Source organism: Psittacula echo (assembly GCF_963264785.1).
Source record: "Psittacula echo genome assembly, chromosome: 2".
Taxonomy (NCBI): domain Eukaryota; kingdom Metazoa; phylum Chordata; class Aves; order Psittaciformes; family Psittacidae; genus Psittacula; species Psittacula echo.
In genome coordinates this window covers 26781574-26802882 of record NC_137737.1, presented here as the reverse complement: position 1 = coordinate 26802882, position 21309 = coordinate 26781574, and the positions used below count along the sequence as shown (strand labels likewise).

General features: G+C 40.8%; 1 protein-coding gene across 1 annotated transcript in view; it reads right to left on the bottom strand.

Moving 5' to 3' along the window:
• The window catches only part of CDCA7L (cell division cycle associated 7 like), a gene marked incomplete at both ends in the record, with an annotated part of 41469 nt that overhangs the window by 3500 nt on the left and 16660 nt on the right, over positions 1–21309 (bottom strand). Inside the window, 4 exons of the mRNA XM_080609600.1 lie at positions 16973–17109; positions 18232–18381; positions 19228–19362; positions 20756–20941. Of these exons, the coding sequence (XP_080465726.1) occupies positions 16973–17109; positions 18232–18381; positions 19228–19362; positions 20756–20941 (608 nt within the window). The remainder of the gene's footprint in view (positions 1–16972; positions 17110–18231; positions 18382–19227; positions 19363–20755; positions 20942–21309) is intronic.

The window sequence follows — 21309 nt, the reverse complement described above, 5'->3', positions numbered from 1 at the left end:
TTAAGGGCATCAAAAGTCACCTTGTAATGTCAATTACTTCTTAAACTAAAAGATAGACTTTAAGAAACTGTCAGAAAATAAAGAATTAATTTCTGCATGTTTTATAGGCAAATGTCAATTAGTTTGTCTTGGTAATTTAAAAACCAGATGAAGCTCTGCACAGAATTTCATCTTGCTGAGATTCTTTACTAACACTACAAACAAAGGAGGCAAAAGAGTATTATGAAACTTAAATTTCAAACATAACTCTTTGAAAAACAGCTTAAAATTTGAAGGAATAGGATGCTTTTTAATAAATGTTAAACTGGCAACTTGGGATAAAACCTATGGATGATTTATGCTAGGAAACTATAGCAGTTACCTGAGTAGTATCTATAGAGTTCTACTTAAAGTCTCTATTTTTATCTGTTTCAGTAGCACAACAGTTCTCCTTTCCTAAGGGACATTTGGAGATAAAAAGACAGCCCATCAACACTTCTGTATCTAGGAATTACTTCAGAAAATACTGCCTAATAGTCACTGGTCACTAAGAAATCTGATTCACGCTCTCCTTCAAACTCCAGGTTTATAAGTGCTCCCTTTCAGCAGCTGAGGCAGGCACAGCTATCAATAATGCTGCCAGTTGTTAACTGGATAAATGTATTCCTTTTGTCTTTGACAGGATACCCTTGAACTGTGCATCAGAGAAGTGGGATTTAAAAGTGTCCTTTTTTTTTTCTCTGCACTACTTTCACACTGTGTTGCTGGGAGACTGCAGTTTGGCCTTTGCGGCTGGAATGAAAGGAACCTGCTCAGTGCTAGAGATCTCACAGTTTGTATGGCTGTCCTCTGCAACTATTTAGAGACCCCTACGAAGATAAGAAACAGTGGTCAGGTAACCATACACCAAGGTTACTTCAACTCAGTCAGCTGTTTGTACTGAATGAGTGGGACACAATTCTTTTTCTGAAGCTGCTATTTAAGTGGCTGGCATTATACAATGCCATTGCTAAGTATGAAAATAAACCAGATCAAAAGGTGTGTGGTGGGTTTTCTGGCAGTGGATGCTTGAACTTTGTAATATAGTATAGGTCAAACCAGTTCCACATCAGTAGCTAAGGGGGAAAAAAATGCCCTTCATTATGTTAACAAAAACAGTGGTTTACATGTGCATATATGCCAAATTCATTAGGCAGGTAATGAAGCATTTGCACAAATGTAATTACATACAGCAATTCTGACAGTTCATAACACTGCATTAATAATCACTACAATTAGTTCTGATGATGGAAGCAATTTACAGCATGTCACATGTATAAATAATGGTGCATTTCCTGCATGTGTCATTATTATGTATTAAGGATGTCACCTTGTGACTTTCTCAGTAACATTCCCATTGAGTTAAAGTTAAGGGTAGATGAGTGATTTTATTTCTAAGCTACAGCATATTTCACACTTGTACAGTTTAAATACTCGGTTGAGGTAATTTGTATAAGTTCTGTGTATGAAATGCCTAAATAAAGGCAATAATTATTTATTACTGAATGATATAGGATAATACTAAATAGATCCTCCCATTCTAGTAGCTAAAGAAATTTGAGAGATATTTATGAATAAAAAAAGAGAGGGTAATGTCATCCTTTGATGACATGGTTTTCTCCATATCTCCCAACTTGTATTTACTCTTAGAAATTAATTTTCCTTTTTTCTTCTTACCCTACTGACCTTTATTTAGCTAATAGGACATGAAACTGGTTTTCCTTTCTATTGTATTTGGTGTCATAGTGAGATAATTGCTTAATTTTATAGTGATGATTTAATGCATCCCATTTAAAAACCAACTCTATAAAATAACCTTATTTCAACTCTTACTTTTCTTTGCTAACAAATCTTGCTGCTTTAAGCTCTGCTCTTTTCAAACCAGAATTCATAAGCTGGATAATTAATTTTGCTAATTAATGAAAAGGAGGATTCTGATGGCAGGGAGGACTTATTGGCCCTTCTCTTTGCATTGGTAAGTGATTCATTACCTTTGGCTTTATAAACATTTTTTTAACAGAGATACCAGAGAGAGAAGAGAGATTATAGTTTTGTAAAACATAACTTTGTATGTATATAAACATGTTTATGACTGTGTGTACATATCCATATCCGTATATAGATTTATAAATAAAAAAATCTCCCAGTTGAGTATCCTTTGGGGACAATTTTGCTTAAGCCAATTAAAGATTGACCAGAAAGCATAAACTGGGAAACCTGAGCTAGCCCACCAGCTAGTGGAAATTGCCTTACCTCCATAATCACTTGTACCAGTTCATGTGCTTCCCTGTGAATATTTAATCTCCTGCATCTCAAATAGACTTAACCCATTTTCCTGTTGCTAAGATGAACTCCACCACACTTGCTTCTGAAAGTTGAGATCTCCTCAGGTGAAGATGCCTGATCCTGCCTCATTGTCCCACTCTTCCCCTCTGCCTTCTGATCCCCACACACATGTCCATGGAGTTATTGTTTGACATTGTGAAGGGGATGTGAACTCCATCCTCACCATATCCATTCACTGAGCAATGGCTCAGTGGTTTTTTTAGTCCAACAGTTTTCTGGAGACTACAATGGCAATTATGCAAACCTGACAGCCCAAAATATTTCTAATGCAAACCCCTCAGTTTTCGCACACTAGAAAAATGTCCACTTTATTTCACTAGCTTTGATTATCCCAGCGTAATCAGTGCCTCAGAAGTGTGCAGCTGAGCAAGCTTATACTGAGAATATTGAAATACCCTTCTAAAACCCTAAAGAAAAAGCCATTACCTGAGATGAATATATACGACATTAGAAAAATTTTAAATGTGTTTCTGTTGCCAACAAACAAAAAGTGGGTTTATTCTAACTGGAAGAATGTTTCATTCTAAATCCAAGTTGTTGGTATTTTTCACAGGGATTGTCTGTTCAGGCTTGCAGGCTGGAATAGCTGCAGCTATTTTACTTGTTCTGTTCTGTCACATCATGCAGTATTTAAAGCCTATAATTAAGTTTTTACTTGAACTTTTAGGAGGCAAATACTGCCCCCAAGGGCGTAAAGGTTTCTGTCTGGAAAGGCTTCATCACAAACTGACCTTGTGTTCACCAACAGGGAAGGGCTGGTTGGAAATGTGACACTCCAGGGCAGCCTTGGTTGCAGCAATCATGAGATGGTCGAATTCGAGATCCTCAGGACAGTGAGAAGAGCGTGCAGCAAGCTCACTGCTCTGGAGTGCAGACTTTGGCGTTTTCAGGAACCTGCTTAGTAAAGTTCCATGGGATATAGCCCTAGAGGGCAGGGGGGCCAAAAACTATTGGTTGATATTCAAGGATCACCTACTACAAGCTCAGGAGTGTTGCATCCCAACTTACAAGGAAGTGCAGCAGGAGGGCCAGGAGACCTCCTTGGATGGATAAGGAGCTGCTCAGGAAAATTCAAAGTTAAAAAGAGGCTTATAGAAGGTGGAAGCAAGGACAGGTGGCCTGGGAAGAATACAGGGATGTTGTTCAAGAAGCTAGGGACCAGGTGAGGAAGGCTAAGGCCCAGTTAGAATTGAACTTGGCTAGGGATGTTAAAGATAACAGGAAGGGATTCTATAGGTACATTGCAAATAAAAGACAGCCTAGGGACAATGTAGGCCCTCTCCAGAAGCTATCAGGAGAAACGGCTACCCTGGATTTGGAGAAGGCTGAGTTTCTTAATGACTTCTTTGCCTCAGTCTTCATTGGCAAATGCTCTGACCATACCACCCAAGTCTTGGAAGGCAGATGCAGGGACTGTAAGAACGATGACCCTAGGCCCACTGTAGCAGAGGATCTGGTTTGAGACCATCTTAAGAACATGAATGTGCACAAGTCCATGGGACCTGACGAAATCCATCCGCGGGTCCTGAAGGAGCTGGCAAATGAAGTTGCTAAGCCACTGGCCATCATATTTGAAAAATCATGGCAGTCAGGTGAAGTTCCCGATGACTGGAAAAAGGGAAATATAACCCCCATTTTCAAGAAGGGGAAAATGGATGACCTGGGGAATTACAGACCAGTCAGTCTCACCTCTGTGCCTGGCAAACTCTTGGAGCAAATTCTCCTGGAAGGCATGCTAAGGCACATGAAAAACAAGGAGGTGGTTGGTGACAGCCAGCATGGCTTCACTAAGGGGTAATCCTGCCTGACCAATTTGGTGGCCTTCTATGATGGGGCTATGAAACTGATGGACAAGGGTAGAGCACTTGACGTCATCTACCTGGACTTGTGCAAAACGTTCGATAGTGTCCCACATGACATCCTTGTCTCTAAATTGGAGAGACATCAATTTGATGGGTGGACCACTCGGTGGATAAAGAACTGGCTGGAGTTGTGGTCAATGGCTCAGTGTCCAGCTGGAGACCAGTAACGAGTGGTGTTCCTCAGGGATCGGTGTTGGGACCGGTCTTGTTCAACATCTTTGTCGGTGACATGGACAGTGGGATTGAGTGCGCCCTCAGCAAGTTTGCCGATGACACCAAGCTGTGTGGTTCGGTTGATATACTGGAGGGAAGGGATGCCATCCAGAGGGACCTCGACACGCTTGTGAGGTGGGCTGATGCCAACCTTATGAAGTTTAACCATGCCAAGTGCAAGGTCCTACACCTGGGTAGGAGCAATCCTAGGCATGGCTATAGGCTGGGCAGAGAAGAGATTCAGAGCAGCCTTGCAAAGAAGGACTTGGGGGTGTTGGTTGATGAGAAAATGAACATGATCTGGCAGTGTGCGCTCGCAGCCCAGAAAGCCAACCACATCATGGGCTGCATCAAGAGGAGCGTGACCAGCAGGTCGAAGGAGGTGATCCTGCCCCTCTACTCTGCTCTTGTGAGACCTCACTTGGAGTATTGTGTGCAGTTCTGGTGTCCTCAACATAAAAATGACATTGAACTGTTGGAACAAGTCTAGAGGAGAGCTACGAGGATGATCAGGGGAGTGGAGCACCTCCTGTATGAAGACAGGCTGAGAAAGTTGGGGCTGTTCAGCCTGGAGAAGAGAAGGCTGCGTGGAGACCTCATAGCAGCCTTCCAGTATCTGAAGGAGGCCTACAAATATACTGGGGATGGACTATTCATCAGGGACTGTAGTGACAGGACAAGGGGTAATGGGTTCAAATTTAAACAGAGGAAGTTTAGATTGGATATAAGGAAGAAATTCTTTACTGAGAGGGTGGTGAGGCACTGGAATGGGTTGCCCAGGGAGGTTGTGAATGCTCCATCCTTGGCGGTGTTCAAGGCCAGGTTGGACGAAGCTTTGGGTGGCATGGTTTAGTGTGGGGTGTCCCTGCTCATGGCAGTGGGGTTGGAACCCGATGATCTTAAGGTCCTTTCCATCCCTAACTATTCTATGATTCTATGATATTTTGCAAATGAAACGGTAGCAAAAAAGAAGCTTCAAAATCTGTGAAGCCAAGTAAAAGAGAAAGAAAGTAGTTCCTTGAATCAAATATTTTACTATTGTTAACTACATGCTACAACAGTAGCATTATGACTAGAGTTCTACAATAACCGTAATGCTTATGTGATATAATGGTAATGGGATTAATATTAGTTCAATTTTTATCAAAGTTCTTGAATACTTCCCAAATTCAAATAATGTAGAATTTCAGTTACTGAGTGTTTCCTAGAGAGGAGATATAAAAGACTGCAATCAGATACAAGTTTTTTATTTCTCTTCTAAGAAAGGCACAGTAGGTTACCTTCCTGTCACTCATGAAGATTATGTTTTTAAAGGTCTGTTTGGGAAAATACATGCACTTGTTAATGAGTTATATTCTTTTATATCATGCAGTGTTTTGAAAATGTACTTTTCTCTTTAAAGCTTTCTATAAGGAATAAGGTAGAAAACATGACATAAGGCTCAATTGATACACTTTATACTTTTACTGAATTTTAGTCACAAAGTTGATATTTTCATTGCAATATTTATAGATACCTCTCACTGGATTGAAATAAAAGAAATCTGTGTTTCAATGTAGTTATTTGCTAAACAAATGAAACCTATCAGTGTGAATATATAACCATGAAGCTTTCTGACAGGCAGTATTTCAATTTCTTTTCTTTCTCTTAACAGCATCTATTCTGAGCAGCTTTGGTTTCACCCTTGGCAACACAGCTGAAGCTGCCTTTTGGTTGTGAGCAAGATAAGCTTGCTGGTGTCTCCTCGGTCCCTAACAAGTGGGTTTTCATATGTCAAAGAGCCACACTTAGATGAAGGCAATTGGAAGTAACTGCTCAGAAGAAGATGCCCAAAAGTAAGTTGCCATGGAGATGGAAAGGATAAACACCACTGTACTACTGACCTAGGTGGAGGGTGATTTCTCCAAATGACAGCTGAGGTCGTGGGGCCATGAGGGGAAGCTCATCCTGACAGCTCCGGGTCTGCCTTTAGCCTATGGATAAGTAAAGAATTACTGCTTCCAGTTTTGGCAGTCCATTAACCTTCACAAGCCTGAACTTTCATTCAAATAATTGTAAAATAAGTGGTGAAACCTGAGCAGAATCACTGCTATTCCTATGGCCTTTGGAAAGTTTAGGGACCCAACCCTGAGTGGATCCACTGGTATTTTAAGCAGGGAGATATCTTTCCAAGTTATCTGTCATAACTGGAAAACGTTAGAGCCCTGAATTACTAGCAAAACCAGGAAATCATTCATTGATGGGCTGCCAAATGAATGAAACAGGATGGCAATGCCTTTCATCAGTGCTGGCACTTTGTGTTTGCTGAGAGACTACCCTCTCTTTTACCTATTTGTATTGCTAATGAGTTCTTTTAGCTTAAATTCATTACATGAGGTGCATTAGGATAAACCACTATATGTCAGCTTTGCTGTACCTCATTTGGGATCTGTCATAAGGACAGAAGGGGAACTAGTTCCTGATATGAATCTCTGTAACCCCCATGACTCCCACAAATACAGTAAAACCTGATCTAAGTGCCAGCAGAGAGACTGGTAAGTACAGATTGTCTGACAGAATTGATCTTTCACTTCAGGTAAATAACAAGACTTTTTTCAACCCTCGGCACTACTTCAAAATGGCGTTTTAAGACATAGCTCATTGTGGGTGAAGGTAGGGGTGCAGGTTCAGGCGCAGGTAAATGGCTGGTTGCAGAACCAAAATGACTCAGAAATGAGTGCTTACTGGTGGTATTGTGAGCAGCAGCTTGTTGTTGACTGTTCTAAATGCCAGAAGCTGTTAAATTTTATTGTGATTCTGTGGAGTGGGCCCAGCATTAGGAAGAAATAGCTTCCATGAAAAGTACCACTTAGAGCCAGAAATATTTTTCAGCAAAAAACAACTTGCAAGTCTGGTTTAAATCCCAGACAGCTCTATGACAATAAGTTCAGAGAAACTTTGAATCCAGTGAAGTCCTTACAGTGAAGGAGCTGGAGGAGTCTGGAAAATAAATGTGATGTTGTCAGTAGAAAGGCAGCCCACCAAGAGTATATCTCACCATAGTCCCCTGTATACTTCTTTAATTCTTGAGCTGCTCCAAAATCCTGAGTCTTATCTTTAATGTCCTGACAGGGGTAGGACCTGTCTGTTCTGTAGGAACAGTGCAGTTGATAGTATTTGGTTCAATACTGAGCTGATTGAGATCTTAATTTTTTCTGCTGTGAAAATTATTGCCTCTGTCTATCTCATTGAGACTAAAGCAGCAGTGCAAAACCCTGTACAAGACTCCTACATTTGGAGAGATGTAGTGGAGTAGCTTTTTTTTCTTTTCTGTTCCAGCTTCTGGGTGTTAACAGCCAGGCAGAAGAGATAGGAAAGAACATCAACACATAAAGAAATGTTCTAACTGGCACCATTTCTGTGGAAAGTGGAATGGAATCATTGTTTCTGACAAGATGAGATTACTGACGTGCTATCCTAGCTCCACACTCCACTTACCTGTCTCATCTACCTACCTCTCCCTGTGACCCCTTTAAGGTTATTATGAGTGCAATGTGTTTGTGTAAAGCCCTTAATTAACAACACACTAAATAGCTTTAATCTTGTGGCTTATGTATTAGGATGAGGGTTCAGGTGAGTTGACGCTTCAGTTCTCCTCTCCCCCAGGTTTCCTGTGTGACTCTGTCCTGTGTGTCTCAGACTCTCATCTGCAAAATGGCATCATAATCCTTGCTTGTGTGCTGAGGGGATGCCGAAATTCAGTACCTAAAAAATACTCACCTCTGTAGTGACAATGCCTAAAATAAATTTGGGCATCATCATGAAGGAAGCAGTGACAGTATTTCAATACTGCAGAAAATGGGAACTCCCCCATGACTGCCATTCTTGTTCTGCAGCTCTCCATCTCTTTCTTTACTCTCTCCTTTTCTTCTGGATGCTCGTGTTTTTGTTTTTTTTTTTTTTTTTTTCCTCTTATCACCATCAGATCATGGAGGTTTTGCAGGAGGGAATATGACAGCTCTGCATGCAAGTAGCCAAATGTCCTGGTTTGGGCTGTAGCAGTTATTTTTTTCACCTTTCTTGTGGCTGCTGAAGTGCTGTGTTTTACCTATAGTCTGATACCAATGCTGATAACACACTGATGTTTTAGTTGTTGCTCAGTAGAACTTACCCTGATCAAGGACTTTTCAGTCTCATGCTCTGCCAGTGAAGAGGGGCACAAGAAGCCAGGAGGAAGCAGAGACAGGACACCTGACCCAAACTAGCCAAAGGGGTATTCCATACCACAGCACGTCATGCCCAGTATATAAACTGATGGGAGTCACTCAGAAGGGCAGATCGTTGCTCTAGTCAGGCTGGGTATCAGTCAGCAGGTGGTGAACAATTGTATTGTGAATCACTTGTGCTTATTGGTTTTTTTCCTTTCCCCTTTTAGTTTTATAGTTTTCCCTTTGTTATTTCCCTTATCATTAGTAGTATTTTTGTATTATACTGTAGTTACTGGAATGTTCTTATCTCAACCCATGGGATTTACATTCTTTTGAGTCTCCTCCCTATCCCACCTGGGAAGGAAAAGAGGGGAGTGAGTGAATAGCTGTGTGATGCTGGGCTTAAACCACAACAGTCGTTTTTTGAGATTAAGTGTCTAAAACCAGGTTACCAAACAATGTTTCAATCCCCAGGGGGAGCTTGTGCTTTTCACTTTCAGTTCCTGTCCACTTGAGGGAGTGTGGACAATTACATATATTGCATTCATCATTAATGCTGCCAGAGCTAGGTTTGACATTGACATTGTGAATTGCTCTTCATTTATGTTCTATCTCAGTTCCAGAGTAGGCCTGTGGGGAGGGAAAGAGGCTCTTTTTTCGGGGTGAGACATGTGTCTGTGTGCCTGCACTTTATTTTGCCTAATGCCTGAGACAGTAATGACTGTGGGTGGTGGAGGGGGTGGTGAAGCTATTAGGTACTGTAGAAACACAAAAAATTGTTTAATTAATTAATCACAAAACTGAAACCCAAGGCAATCACAGGGTTCATCCTTGTAACAGCAGTAATCCCAAGCCCAGGGTTGACATGTTGGTTTGCTTTGGGGGTGTCAGGATCTGATTGGAGAAAACCCGAGTGTCGGACCCTGTTTCATTCATGATCCCAAGAATGAAATTAAGATGTAAATGAGGTCAAGTATCATAATTGATCAGTTGGTTTATTACAAAAAGACCATTATTATTAAAAATGGAAATTACTGTAATAAAGAAGATAGATAGCAATAGGACAGATTGGAAAAATGGTGGAAATGAAGCAAGAATTTGGGGTGCAGAGAGAGAGAGATAGTCACCACTGTGGATCCAGTGGTGTCCTGGGGATCTGTCATCAGAGGTGATGATGGTTCAGGGTTCGTAGTCGGTATCGGTTCCTACAGGGTTCATAGTTGGTATCGGAGCAAAGTGTCCCCCAAGAGTCAGTAGTAGTCGTTGGAGGTGGGAGTCCTCGTGGAGATGTCCTTCTGGAGTCGTTCCCTTGAAGGTACCCTTGAGGGTGTCCTGATGGAGTTGCTCTCATGGTGATGTCTCATGGAAGGAGTCCCTCAGGATCCATAGTAGTCATTGGTGGAGAGTGTACTTACAGAGGTGTCCTTCTGGGGTCCTCCTCATGGCAATGGCTCCTCTTCATGATTACCTTTTCGCCCTTTTATAATGAGTTCTAATGTTCTTCATGTTACATATGTCATGGTTTAAGCCCAGGCTGTAAATCAGAACCACGCAGTCTACTTCCAGCCCCCACCCCCCCCTTTCTTCCCCCCACTCCTGGAGGGACGGGGAGGAGAATCGAAAGAATGCAGCTCCCACGGGTTGAGATAAGAACAGTTTAATAACTAAGGTATAACACAAACCACTACTGCTACCGCCAATAATAATAATGATAAAGGAAATAACAAGGGAACAGAATACAACCGCTCACCGACCGGTACCTCACCCCCACCCCTCAGTGTTCCAGCCCTTCCGGGCGACTCTCTGTTCTACCTCCTGGGCATGATGTGCTATGGTATGGAATACCTTTTTGGCTAGTTTGGGTCAGGTGTCCTGTCCCTGCTTCCTCCCGGCTTCCCCTCCTCCCTGGCAAAGCATGAGACTCACAAAGTCCTTGGTCAGGGTAAACATTCTGACCAGCAACTGAAAACATCAGCTTTATCAGTATTATTCCCAGGCCGAAAGTCAAAACCACAGCGCTGCACCAGCTACTAAGAAGGAGAAAAACTGACTGCTGCTGCTGAACCCAGGACAACATACTACATTCCTGGTGGACCAGTTTCCTTGGTCTTGAAGCCAGCTCTTCAACTGCACGTGTCAGCAGCAATTCTTGGGATAATGGGCAACAATTCCTCACACCAATCCTAGAGGTAATGGATGGAAGAGTCTTATCACAGCTCTTTCCCACTTATCCCTCAGGCAAGTGGAGTCCAGTTCAGCTCCTCACATCCTTCTCCCAGGCAACGGATATTGGAGTCTTAACTCCTCCTACCCATCTCTGAGACAATGGATTGGTGGAATTCCATCTCAGCTTCTCATATTAATCTTTGAGACAATGGACAGCGGAGTCTAATTTCAGATCAGTCTCTCAACACCTCTCACAGGTGGTTGATGTTACTTGAAACTATAAAGCTAAATAGAAGTTGCTAAGTGTTAACAGGTTTGCGGTCATTTCTCTCAATGCCGTTGTCAAAGAGACAGCAAAGGTGGGAGAGAATCTCTGGTTTTTATCTGCCTAAGAAAATAGGATGTTTGCTCTCTCCTGGAGAAGAAATCAGACTTCAAAGTAGAACAGTCAAAATGAGTTGATTGCAAGTGATTTCTAATGGCTCTGTTTTTACTGGTCTGGACAGGTTAAGAACATCCTGGATGATATTCTGGAGATGCTTCCCGAGGAGTTTAATATAGCAGAATGATGCAGAACACTACTGCCTGGAGGCTCTACACCTTTGTTTGCCATCAAGAGTGTGAGTGGATTAACCTTCTCCTTTCAGAGATGCATAGGTCTCTTTAAACAGCTGGACTTGGCTGAAGGCAAGTAAGTGGCTTTTTTAACACTACTATTGCTGTTCCATGTGTTTTGGTGCTTTTTGTTGCCTTTTTTTTTTTTTTTTTTTTTTTTTTTTGGAAATGGAATGGCTATTCTTTATGATGCTAGTATGTTTTTTGGAGTTGACGTGTCTCCCCACACAGCAGTGCTGCAATCTGCACTCTTCTATGATGCTGTGCCAGACATATGGACTAAACTAGCATATGTTGCCTTGCCCACCGGTAAGTACCCTTCAGTTACAGGGTTAAACTACCATGCACAGAGCTATTCCAGTGATCTAAATCCATCAGCTTTGTTCCATTTACTTTTTTGTCCAAATTTTAATGCAAGTCAGTTTTACTGTGAAGTGTGTTTTGCAAAAATGCCAAGCACTTGGCTAAAGCGAAGGCTTTGTCACCTCCCTTTGTCCCAAGTACTAGAGGTGTTCAGCATTTTGTAGGATTCCTTTTCCCCTTCCCTGCCACCAGCAATATCCCCTTGCAGGTGATTAGATATGGATAAAATAGGCAGTGTTTTAGAAATTCCTTTGATATCTCGTGGCAGTGTATGCTGCAGCATGCCATTATTCAATGGCTGTCAGACTCTCTTGTGCTCCTAATTTGTATTTTGCTCTGACTTACTGGAAGTTTAAATGCACCACTGAAGATGGTGTCAGACAATTTACGTTAAAGAATCAACAACTGTTGCTACCAATTTTTAGCAGTTTCTGAATAACACGTACATGGTGTTAACATGACTGATGGTCATGTTCAGGTTTTTCCCCAAGACGAGAAGTTTTACAGGTCTGAGCATACTCACGCTCTCTGTTACCAGCAACCTGCCACATGCCGATCACCTTTTACAACTGATTTTGGGCACCAGGGAAAGAACAAATTCCCCTAAAACCATGACCTTGTGCTTATGCAAGCATGTACTTTCTGGTTACTTTAGCCATGTACTTTTTCTTGTAGACAAAGGAACTATTGCACTTGGAAGTCTGTGATTTATTTATATGTTAAAAAAGTGGTACATACAGATTAAGTCAGAAGCTATTGCCACTTTTAGGGTTACCAATCTCATGTGTTAAGAACTTCACATCTGGACACAGGATCTTGTGCTGCCAGCAGTGGTCTGGCTTTCTGGCTTGTTCAACCCTGTGCTTTCTGACAGGTAAGCAGTGATGGTTGTAAGGACTTGGTGTCGTGGTTTCACTGCCAGATGTTGATTTTTTTCACCATTGGTGTTAGCTGTGTTTGTGATGCTGTTTGGAGAGTTGAGCAGAGTCTAAACACAAAGAGAAAAATCAGCTAAATATCAGAATGACCATCATCTCCTGAAAGCAGGGGCATCAATAAAGACTTGTCTTCAGCCTAATCAGGTGTGAAGAAGCAGCAGCTAAGGAAATGAAACCTTGAATTTTATAGTTTAAAAAAGGTAGAGTGCGAGTTTTCCTACCATTATTATTTAACCAATTCAGTACATATATCATGGTACTGTTTTGGTTTGTTCTGTACTGTTCAGAATATTTTGTTTCCAAATAATTGCATTCATGCAGCTTTTCTGTCTTCCTTCAAATAACAGCCAAAGGAAAAATAAACCAAACCAAATCCCAGCCAGTCTCAGGCTTGAGCACTACTGGTCCAAAAGGGGCACATTAACAGTTCTGACATTAAAATTGCTGTCTGAATATTGAGTTATTGCAAGTATTACTTTTTAAAGCTGTACTGCACAGCATGGCATGCAAGAACAACTGCTCTTTGGATAAGGTGTGCTTGACTGCAGATGCTACCCAAAAGACCAAAGATTATGGCTACCCACCAGGGGAAGGAGCTTGTATCTGTGGGCTTTTTGTGGAAGGAAAGAAATAAGCTTAAATTGGTTGATCTCAGTAACCTAGTTCAGGGACTGTAACTCCCTTTACTAGGTAGGTAAGTTCCATCAAGAGTTGGACTAAAGTGTTGTGACCCTGTGAACAGCACTGAGGAAGTTTAGGAATGGCAATGGATTGTTGATGTTGGACCACTGTGACTTTAAATTTCACACCAGCTTGGTGTCCTAATCACTGACTCTATGCATTTAAATAACTGTTAACTGGGTCTAAACAAGGTCTGCATTGTAATAAAACAGCAACTCCCATCTAGTTGAGATTCAGAAGCTTGAAGACTATTCCAGAGACTTTAGTTTTTACCCCAATACCAACAGCCTAGAAATTTTCAGCAGCTCTAAGAGGTGCAGAATAGGGTTAGTAGTTACCAGATGCTAGTAACCTGGATCAAGCCATCCACACAGTCGCAGTTAAAACAAACAATCTATTTAAAAAAATCACCTTTCTCCTGTCTTTTCTTCTACCTCGGCAGAGAGTTGTCAGTTCTAAATGAACAGATCTAAACAACTCTGAATTTTTCATTTGCTAGGCCATAATACTTATAGGCCACTGGGGAGACAAAAGAAGCAAGTAAATACTTAAGAACCCTGTATTAGCATGATATATCAATACACCTATGTGGGTGATGTGTAAGTATGACAAGAGTAGATTTTTCATTTAGGTTTCCAAGAGTCAATTATTGCAGTAGCTGTAATATGGTTGTAGGCTGTCCTTGAATGGAAATTGTGTTCATCTTTTGAGCTGCAATCCCTCTTTTAACAGCTTTCAGAGGATAAACATTGTACTTTGCTGAGAGTGAAGCACCTAGTTTAGGAATGACAATTAAGGTACACAGTCAAAATGGGATTTTAGTTTTAACTTAGAAAGGCTGTCAACTGAATTAGAGCTAATTAGAGGAAAGGTGAATGACTCCAACAGCAATTAGAGAAATATCATCAGTACTCTTCACCAGGCCTGAATGTAATAAAAAGAAAGCACCTCTCTTTTGGAAGGCAGTTGCCACTACAGCAGGTAAGCCCCAAGGGTAAAATCAGGATGGGAGACTGGAGCAATGACAAGTGTGTCATTTGACTGCTGCTTTTCTGAAATGGTAACCTGAATCCGTCACTCAAAGGCTGTTCATTCTTCCTGTGGATATGAAGAAGGTATCAAGGAACTTTGTGAAATGCAGTTTCTGTGTTTGTGTTGGTATTTACAAAGATAAACTTTCCTGTTGCTAAATAAACACTTCTAAAATCCACAACAAGCATCTGCAACACTTTTATATGCTACTTTGTTATATCACTATACAAACAGGTTCTTCAGTGTAGTTAAGACAGATGAGTTCTGTGCTGCTGAAGGGCTATGTACTTTCTGAAAGCTGCGGAGTTTGCTGTGTTTGTATTTGTTCTTCTAACAAACACGTGCTAAACACTCCAAGCACAGTTCTCCACCTCTTGGAATACTTGATCATAATCTAGTGAATCATTAGGAGAAAATCTGAGCACTTGACTTTGACAGATATATTCAGTCACATGCATACTCGAAATCCCAAATATAAGTAGTTTCCAGTCCCTGCTTTCAATGAAAGGGCATGCTGATGAAATCGGATGTCCTTTCCCAGCAGAAGCTATATACTCATCTCCACATTCACACAAAGAGATGATGCACAACAGGCCAGCAACAGTCTACACTGAATCTGTATATTTAAACATAGCTTTAAGTATTCAGCAATAGGCAACTCTTTGAATCTGAAGTACTCTGGTCTTGCGCTACAGAACACCATGTGCCTATCTTTACTGTAGGCACCAGGTGAGACATCTAGCTGGGACCATAGGTGAACTGGATCAAGGCATTGACTTGTGAGTCATTTTTGTGAGGGCTATTCCAGTGGATTGAAGTGAAACTAATAATGTTTATGAACGTCCAGTTTCTAAAACCAAAAGCAGAGGGCCAACTTATGTTTGGACTTTCACTACGAAAAACAAGGAGAAGCCACCTAAATGGGCTCCAGCAGATGTAGCTCTATTCTTGGCAGTTTAGTACTAAGCTTTCACTACTATGTACTGCTTTCTTAATCTGCCCTGTAGTTAAAGCAAAAGGAGATATTTTTCATTATCAACTGGAGCAGATTTGCCTCCCAAAACCACAATCTTTCCTATAACACTCTATGTGCTCTATGTTGTTATATCCTCATCTGTCAGTGTTGTGTTAATGTCTTTCTCCACATAATTATTACTGATCTGCAAACATTCCTTCATTATAGCAGCTATGGAAAATAAATGGGAGACATCAGCATCTGGGTGTAGTTCAACTCACAAATTACTCTTCATTATTTTTTATTCTCTCTACATAAATTGAAACATGTATCTTACAAGAATTTTAACATAACCATACTGCAATAGAAACATATTGTGTTTAAACAAAGTTTGAAAGTTTGGCTGTACTTATGAAAAAAAATCTAAATATGAATTGTACGTAAAAAAAGTAATCCTGAACTCTGTGATTTAAGCCAGTTAACCAGTTAATAGCTGCTGGTTCAGGCAGCAGGTACATCACATGAAAACCATAGGTGAACAATTCTTTTTCTGGATTGGGATGATGTTTAAAATTCTTTAAATTTTTTTTTTTTTTTTTTAAATAAAAGACTCTTCCACTTTTATGTTTCAGTTACTAATTGCACTTTGGAATTAAAAAAAAAAAAAAAAAAATCATCCCTCACTGGTACGTTGCATCAGCTTTGGCTGAAATATTATGGCATTTGGATGAAAGTACCCTTCCCTTCTTTGCATGGAAAGTTCCATAAACTACAGGTGCTGGAGTAGGTTCAGAAAGGTTTGGAAAACTGAATTTTTAGGGTCAAGCTGGCAAACAAAGGGCATTTTGTTTCTTTAAAGACAGGATATGCTTTACAGGTAGTTATTAAACACCCTTTTTGGAAACTTGCACAATTATATAAATAAAAATATTGCTCAAATTGACCAAGTTCTCAGTCATCTGGTTGTGTAGCTCTATTAAAAATTAACCACTCAAAGTTCAAGAGTGCCACTTCACTTAACATATAGGTCTGTGCATGTAGATTTCTCTACCAAAATATTTTCCTGAGAGCTCTTTTGCATAAGACCACATCAATCAAAGTTCTGAACGAAGAAATGCATATAATCTACCCTACCCTACAATTCTGTCTTTTATAAAACATAGTAATAACCTTCTGAAGTCAAATATTGTCAACATATTAACCAGCTGCAGGCACACGCTGAGTTCAGAGTTCTCATTTGTTATTCTCCAGTTGTTTCTGTAAACTAGAAAATGTGAAAAAACAGTGTTAGTGCTTTCTAGGAAACTCTGGTTCTCCATAAACAGACAATTACCATAGATGAAGCTGATAACTTCCAAAATAGCACCTCTATACGCTCCAAGCAATCAATACAGATTTCAAATTGGCAAAAGCATTTCAATCTCTTAAGGAAATCAGTTGTTTACAGACACTATGACTCACTTTACTGAAGCTGATTTCAAGTCCAAAAGATTTCTTTTGCACAGGTCCAGGATCTGCCCCAGGCCACAGAAGTCAGGTATTGTTTAAAGGGCTACAACAGTTTAAAAGAAAATTACCATGGGGCAAAACCCTCACCTTTCCAGGTACTCCTTAACATTGTTGTAGCCATAGAACTTGGCCAAGTGGATGAGCATGCCCGTGGCACAGCGCCCATCCCGCCGGCGGCAGTAGCTGCAGTTGCACACCCCACGACAAGGAGGACAGATCCAGGCCTGCAAGGGGGTGAGGGTGGAAGGTGGAAGTAAAGGCAAGACATGAGTAAGATTACAGTCACCTTCCCATTACTCAGACACAAGGTTTTAAAAACCTCTATCAACCACCCAACCAACCCTATAAACACTTTCCAAATTCTGCGTATTAAATAAATTATTAAGTACTACCCTGTTTGCTTGAATACTTCTGAACTCTGAAGACTCAGGTTCTCGGGTTCTCTGATGTACTCAGTATTGATTTTCAAATAGACTAAAGGCATCCGCAATGCCTAATAGTAACTCATCTGTGCTAGGCTGACTGCAGTGAACTGCCTAGCAAAAGACAAATACCCCATGACAGGTTTCTTTGGCTCTGCCTGCTGGTATAGCATGATTCCTGGGATGGAATTACCCAGCATGTACATGAAGTTAAAGATCTCCCAGCTGCTCAGCAACTTAACAGACAGGCAAGTTCTAACAGCCTGCATTACGGAATTGCAGCCATTGCTACACTGGGCTAGTAAATCAGAGCCATTAGTTCTCCACTGTCTTTCAGAACAGCCCAGAAACCCAGATCTAAAGCAGAGGAGGGTGAGAGGATGCCCCAGAACAACCCGAGCACAGGGAGTACTATTCTGCTGAGGGTTTTTTGTGTACCCACATGCCTCATTCTCTAGCAGCAGCCTGCGCTTCCTCCTTCCTCAGAGCCCTGGGGGACAACAGAGAAGAGGGAACCACCCCTAAGACTTCTAGGTATCCTTTTCCTTTTTTTTCATATTTAAAAGTTGGAATCTAAACCAAGGAACCTGCTTTGCGTGCCACATGACTGAGAGCACTAAAAAAAAGGGAATGTTTTGGCATTTTCGTGAAAGGGGACAGATTTCTTTTTTTAAAAGCTGTCATGCTTTCCCTCCACTATCTGGTAAGAAATGGGAGCTTCAAAGCAGGAAGATGGATTGATTGTAACCCAGGTCCAGCATGTTCCACTTGAGCTCCAACAAGATCAGTGTCAGTTTTAACAGTAACTACAGATTTTCTCATGGCAAAAAGCTTTGAACTCTATGTTATCATGAGCAAGTGCTCCTCAGCTTATTGACAAAACTATATTCATTACACTTTCTTTCAAGACCTGGAAATACTTACTGGATCAAGCAGTGCTGATTTCACATCCTCCCCATATCGATTTCGAAGACATGGTCCACAAAATTGTCCCCTTACTCCACCACAGCCGTGGTTGCGACAGACTGTCTTTGTATCAGTTGTCTTTTGTCGACACTGGTGGCAAGTACTACCCTAAAGTTGGAAAAGAGGAGAAAAGTGTATGTCCGAAGGACATCTTAAATGCTCATTGCTGACCTTTGCTAGTATATCTGCTGATAGCAAAGACCAAACTTTTGAATTCAAATTCAGCAATTTGAAGTCAAATTCAGCAATGAAAATCTTAGTAAAAACAGTAAGTTCTGTTATTGTAATTAATCTCTGGAGAGATGCTAGGAATTGTACAGTGCCCAGCCTCAGCTGCACTGGGAGTCTCAAACTCAAACCTCATGTCGCAGTTTTGATCCTTTATCTATCTCAAAAAGAGCTCATATTATTCAAAAAATGACCTTGTGACTCATTTCTACAAATGCTATGAGGCATGAAATAGCAAGCTGACCATCTAGATCTTTAAGACAATTAATAATAGCCAAACCCAATGAAAGAAATGAAGGACAAGTTTCATCAAGAGCTTTGGAAACTACCCAAACCATACAGAAATGTCATTTCCAGGGGGTACAATGAGCAGCAGGGATCACTATTATTTAATAGTTAACCACCACCACCACATTTATACTGAGAATGAGAGATCAAAGGGATGCCGGCTTTCATCAGTGGTGACTCATAGCTATAGCAAATCCACTTAACAGCTCAATGAAGAAAGTACTTCCTTGCTGAGGAAAAAGTTGGTGGGGCATATCAATCAGCAGAGGCAAGCCCACGGAAGCCTGGCAAAGCTTTCAAAGTTGTGCTTGTGTAATATTATAGTGCTAAGCTGCTCTCTCCAATGCAGGAAAGCGTACCTTTTAGTAAATACCAGTGAACTATTAAGAACTTTAATTTTTAAGCACATGGTCACACTCAAGAACAGCAGCCACTTACTAGAACTTTGTCATAGATTTTATCTTTAACAGTGATTGCAATGTTGTCCAAGTCCTCCTCAGTGATATCCTCTACTGGACGGTGGGATGAATATTTTGATGATCTCCTCCTTTTGCGCACTCGACAATTCCCCTGCTAAACAAACTCATCTCAACACTTTTTGTCTGGTGTTATGAAGATTCTGTCACCACACTTGGTGACAAATTCTTTCATTTACAATGTGTATGCAGTCTAGAGGGGGTGGCTCATGGACCGCGGTGGGAACAGGGAATAGAGTTTCCAAATCATCACCACCCCTTTCTCTCCCTCTCCTCCATAATCTTTTCTATACTCCGCTTATTATTCAGTGTTCTTCCTTCCCATCATTACTACTTCTATTTCTACAATCCCTAACATATTTTTCTGCTACATCCTTTTCTTTGGAAAATCTTTTCTCTTTTCATCCCTGCATATGTCTACTGTAACTCTTCATACTCCGTTTCTTTCCTCTTAAAAGAAGGAACTATGATCTTCTGCCTTCCCATGCTCTGCTGCTTCAATCTGCCACCATACTCTCTAATTGCTTTCTCCAGTAACAATTTCTAATGTCCTCCAAAAAAATCTTTATTGAAGTTCTAGGTTAGTCCTTCCATACTTTCTTACTATCCAGCCCTTTCTTACTATCCTGCTTGTTATTTAGAAGGGAGTCCTCCATTCACTATTAAGTAAGTGTTCTTTTTTTCCTTCCAAATATCATTCTCTTTGACCCCTATTCATGTATGAGTTTCATCTGATCCTCAGCTTTCTCCCCATCCCTCCCACTCTTTAACACCTCATTTATCCTTCACCCAAGATCAGCTCTTTTCTCTCCAAAGTAGTTATTTACCAGCTCAGGTTCTCATTCAATGCTACTCCATTTTCTTAATAGCCACGTTCCTTTTATAATGCTTCAACTATGCCAAGCTCTCATTCCTACAAGCAGAACTGGAATCCAGGCTGTGCAGATGCAAACTTCCTCATAAAAGCTATACAGTAAATATAACCAAGACAAACGACCACCATAAGCCAAGGGAGGAAAAAACCAGATCTTAAGAAAGTGAGAAAGAATAAAACCTACAATTCTTGAATGGCTAACCAGTACGTCAGCATTTGTTGGTGCAATTCCCTTCATTCATTCTCAGTTCAGCTATATAACTCCTATCTCTTTTGTTATTTTTTCGCTGAGTCTGAAGATAGAGAAGATCTCCTCTGCCACCTCCACCAGCCCCACTGCTTCTACATTGTGGGCTCTAGTAATTTTCAAATAATGAATAAATAATAGACCTTATAAACTGCCTTGTCCTGTTTGGACAACACAGGTCACAAATAGAGCCCAGTTAATGGGTGAAAGATGAGGCAGGAAGGCCTGAAGATAACTTTCCTGCAGCTAATCCCAACCAAAGCTTCTCATTAACTTTCTGTAGGATGTGATGTCTGCTCTAAGTGCTGGCCAACAATTTAAATGTTTCCTAATCCCTGACTACTGGAGATGTCAAAGTCTGGCAAATACCACACTGAGTCTCTTCTTCAGGAGGTTTTGTTGTCTATAGCTACTGAATTGTTCTGCAAACTTGATGGCTGACACAGTAAACTTTTCCAAGGCAAATTTTTCTGGTGGACGAGCATTTCTGGTTGGGTTCATGCGACGTGCTATCTGGCCTTCTGAAAATGTCCTCCTTGGGATTTTCTTCTGTTTCTAGAAAGAGAATAACAACAGTCAAATTCTATTCCAATTAATACCACAGAACAGTACCAAAATTTTATGTATGGCATATTAAGGTAGAAGCTAGCTCTCGCTGTTCTTCAGAAGCTAAATATTCATATTTTTCCACATCTCTGCTTCTAGACAAGAAAAGTCAGTTGAAATAATATTAGTATCATTCTGGGTTCATGCTGAAGTGGTTCAATTTCATAAGCACAGGTCTGCTACAAAGTGTGGATTTTAGAAGAAAACCCTGCAAGAGGGATATTAACAGGATCTAAACCCAAAGGAAAGCAACTACTCTTTCTTGTTCTCATATACACAAGCATACATGACGAGGGTTGGAAGCAAGTTCCAGTTTG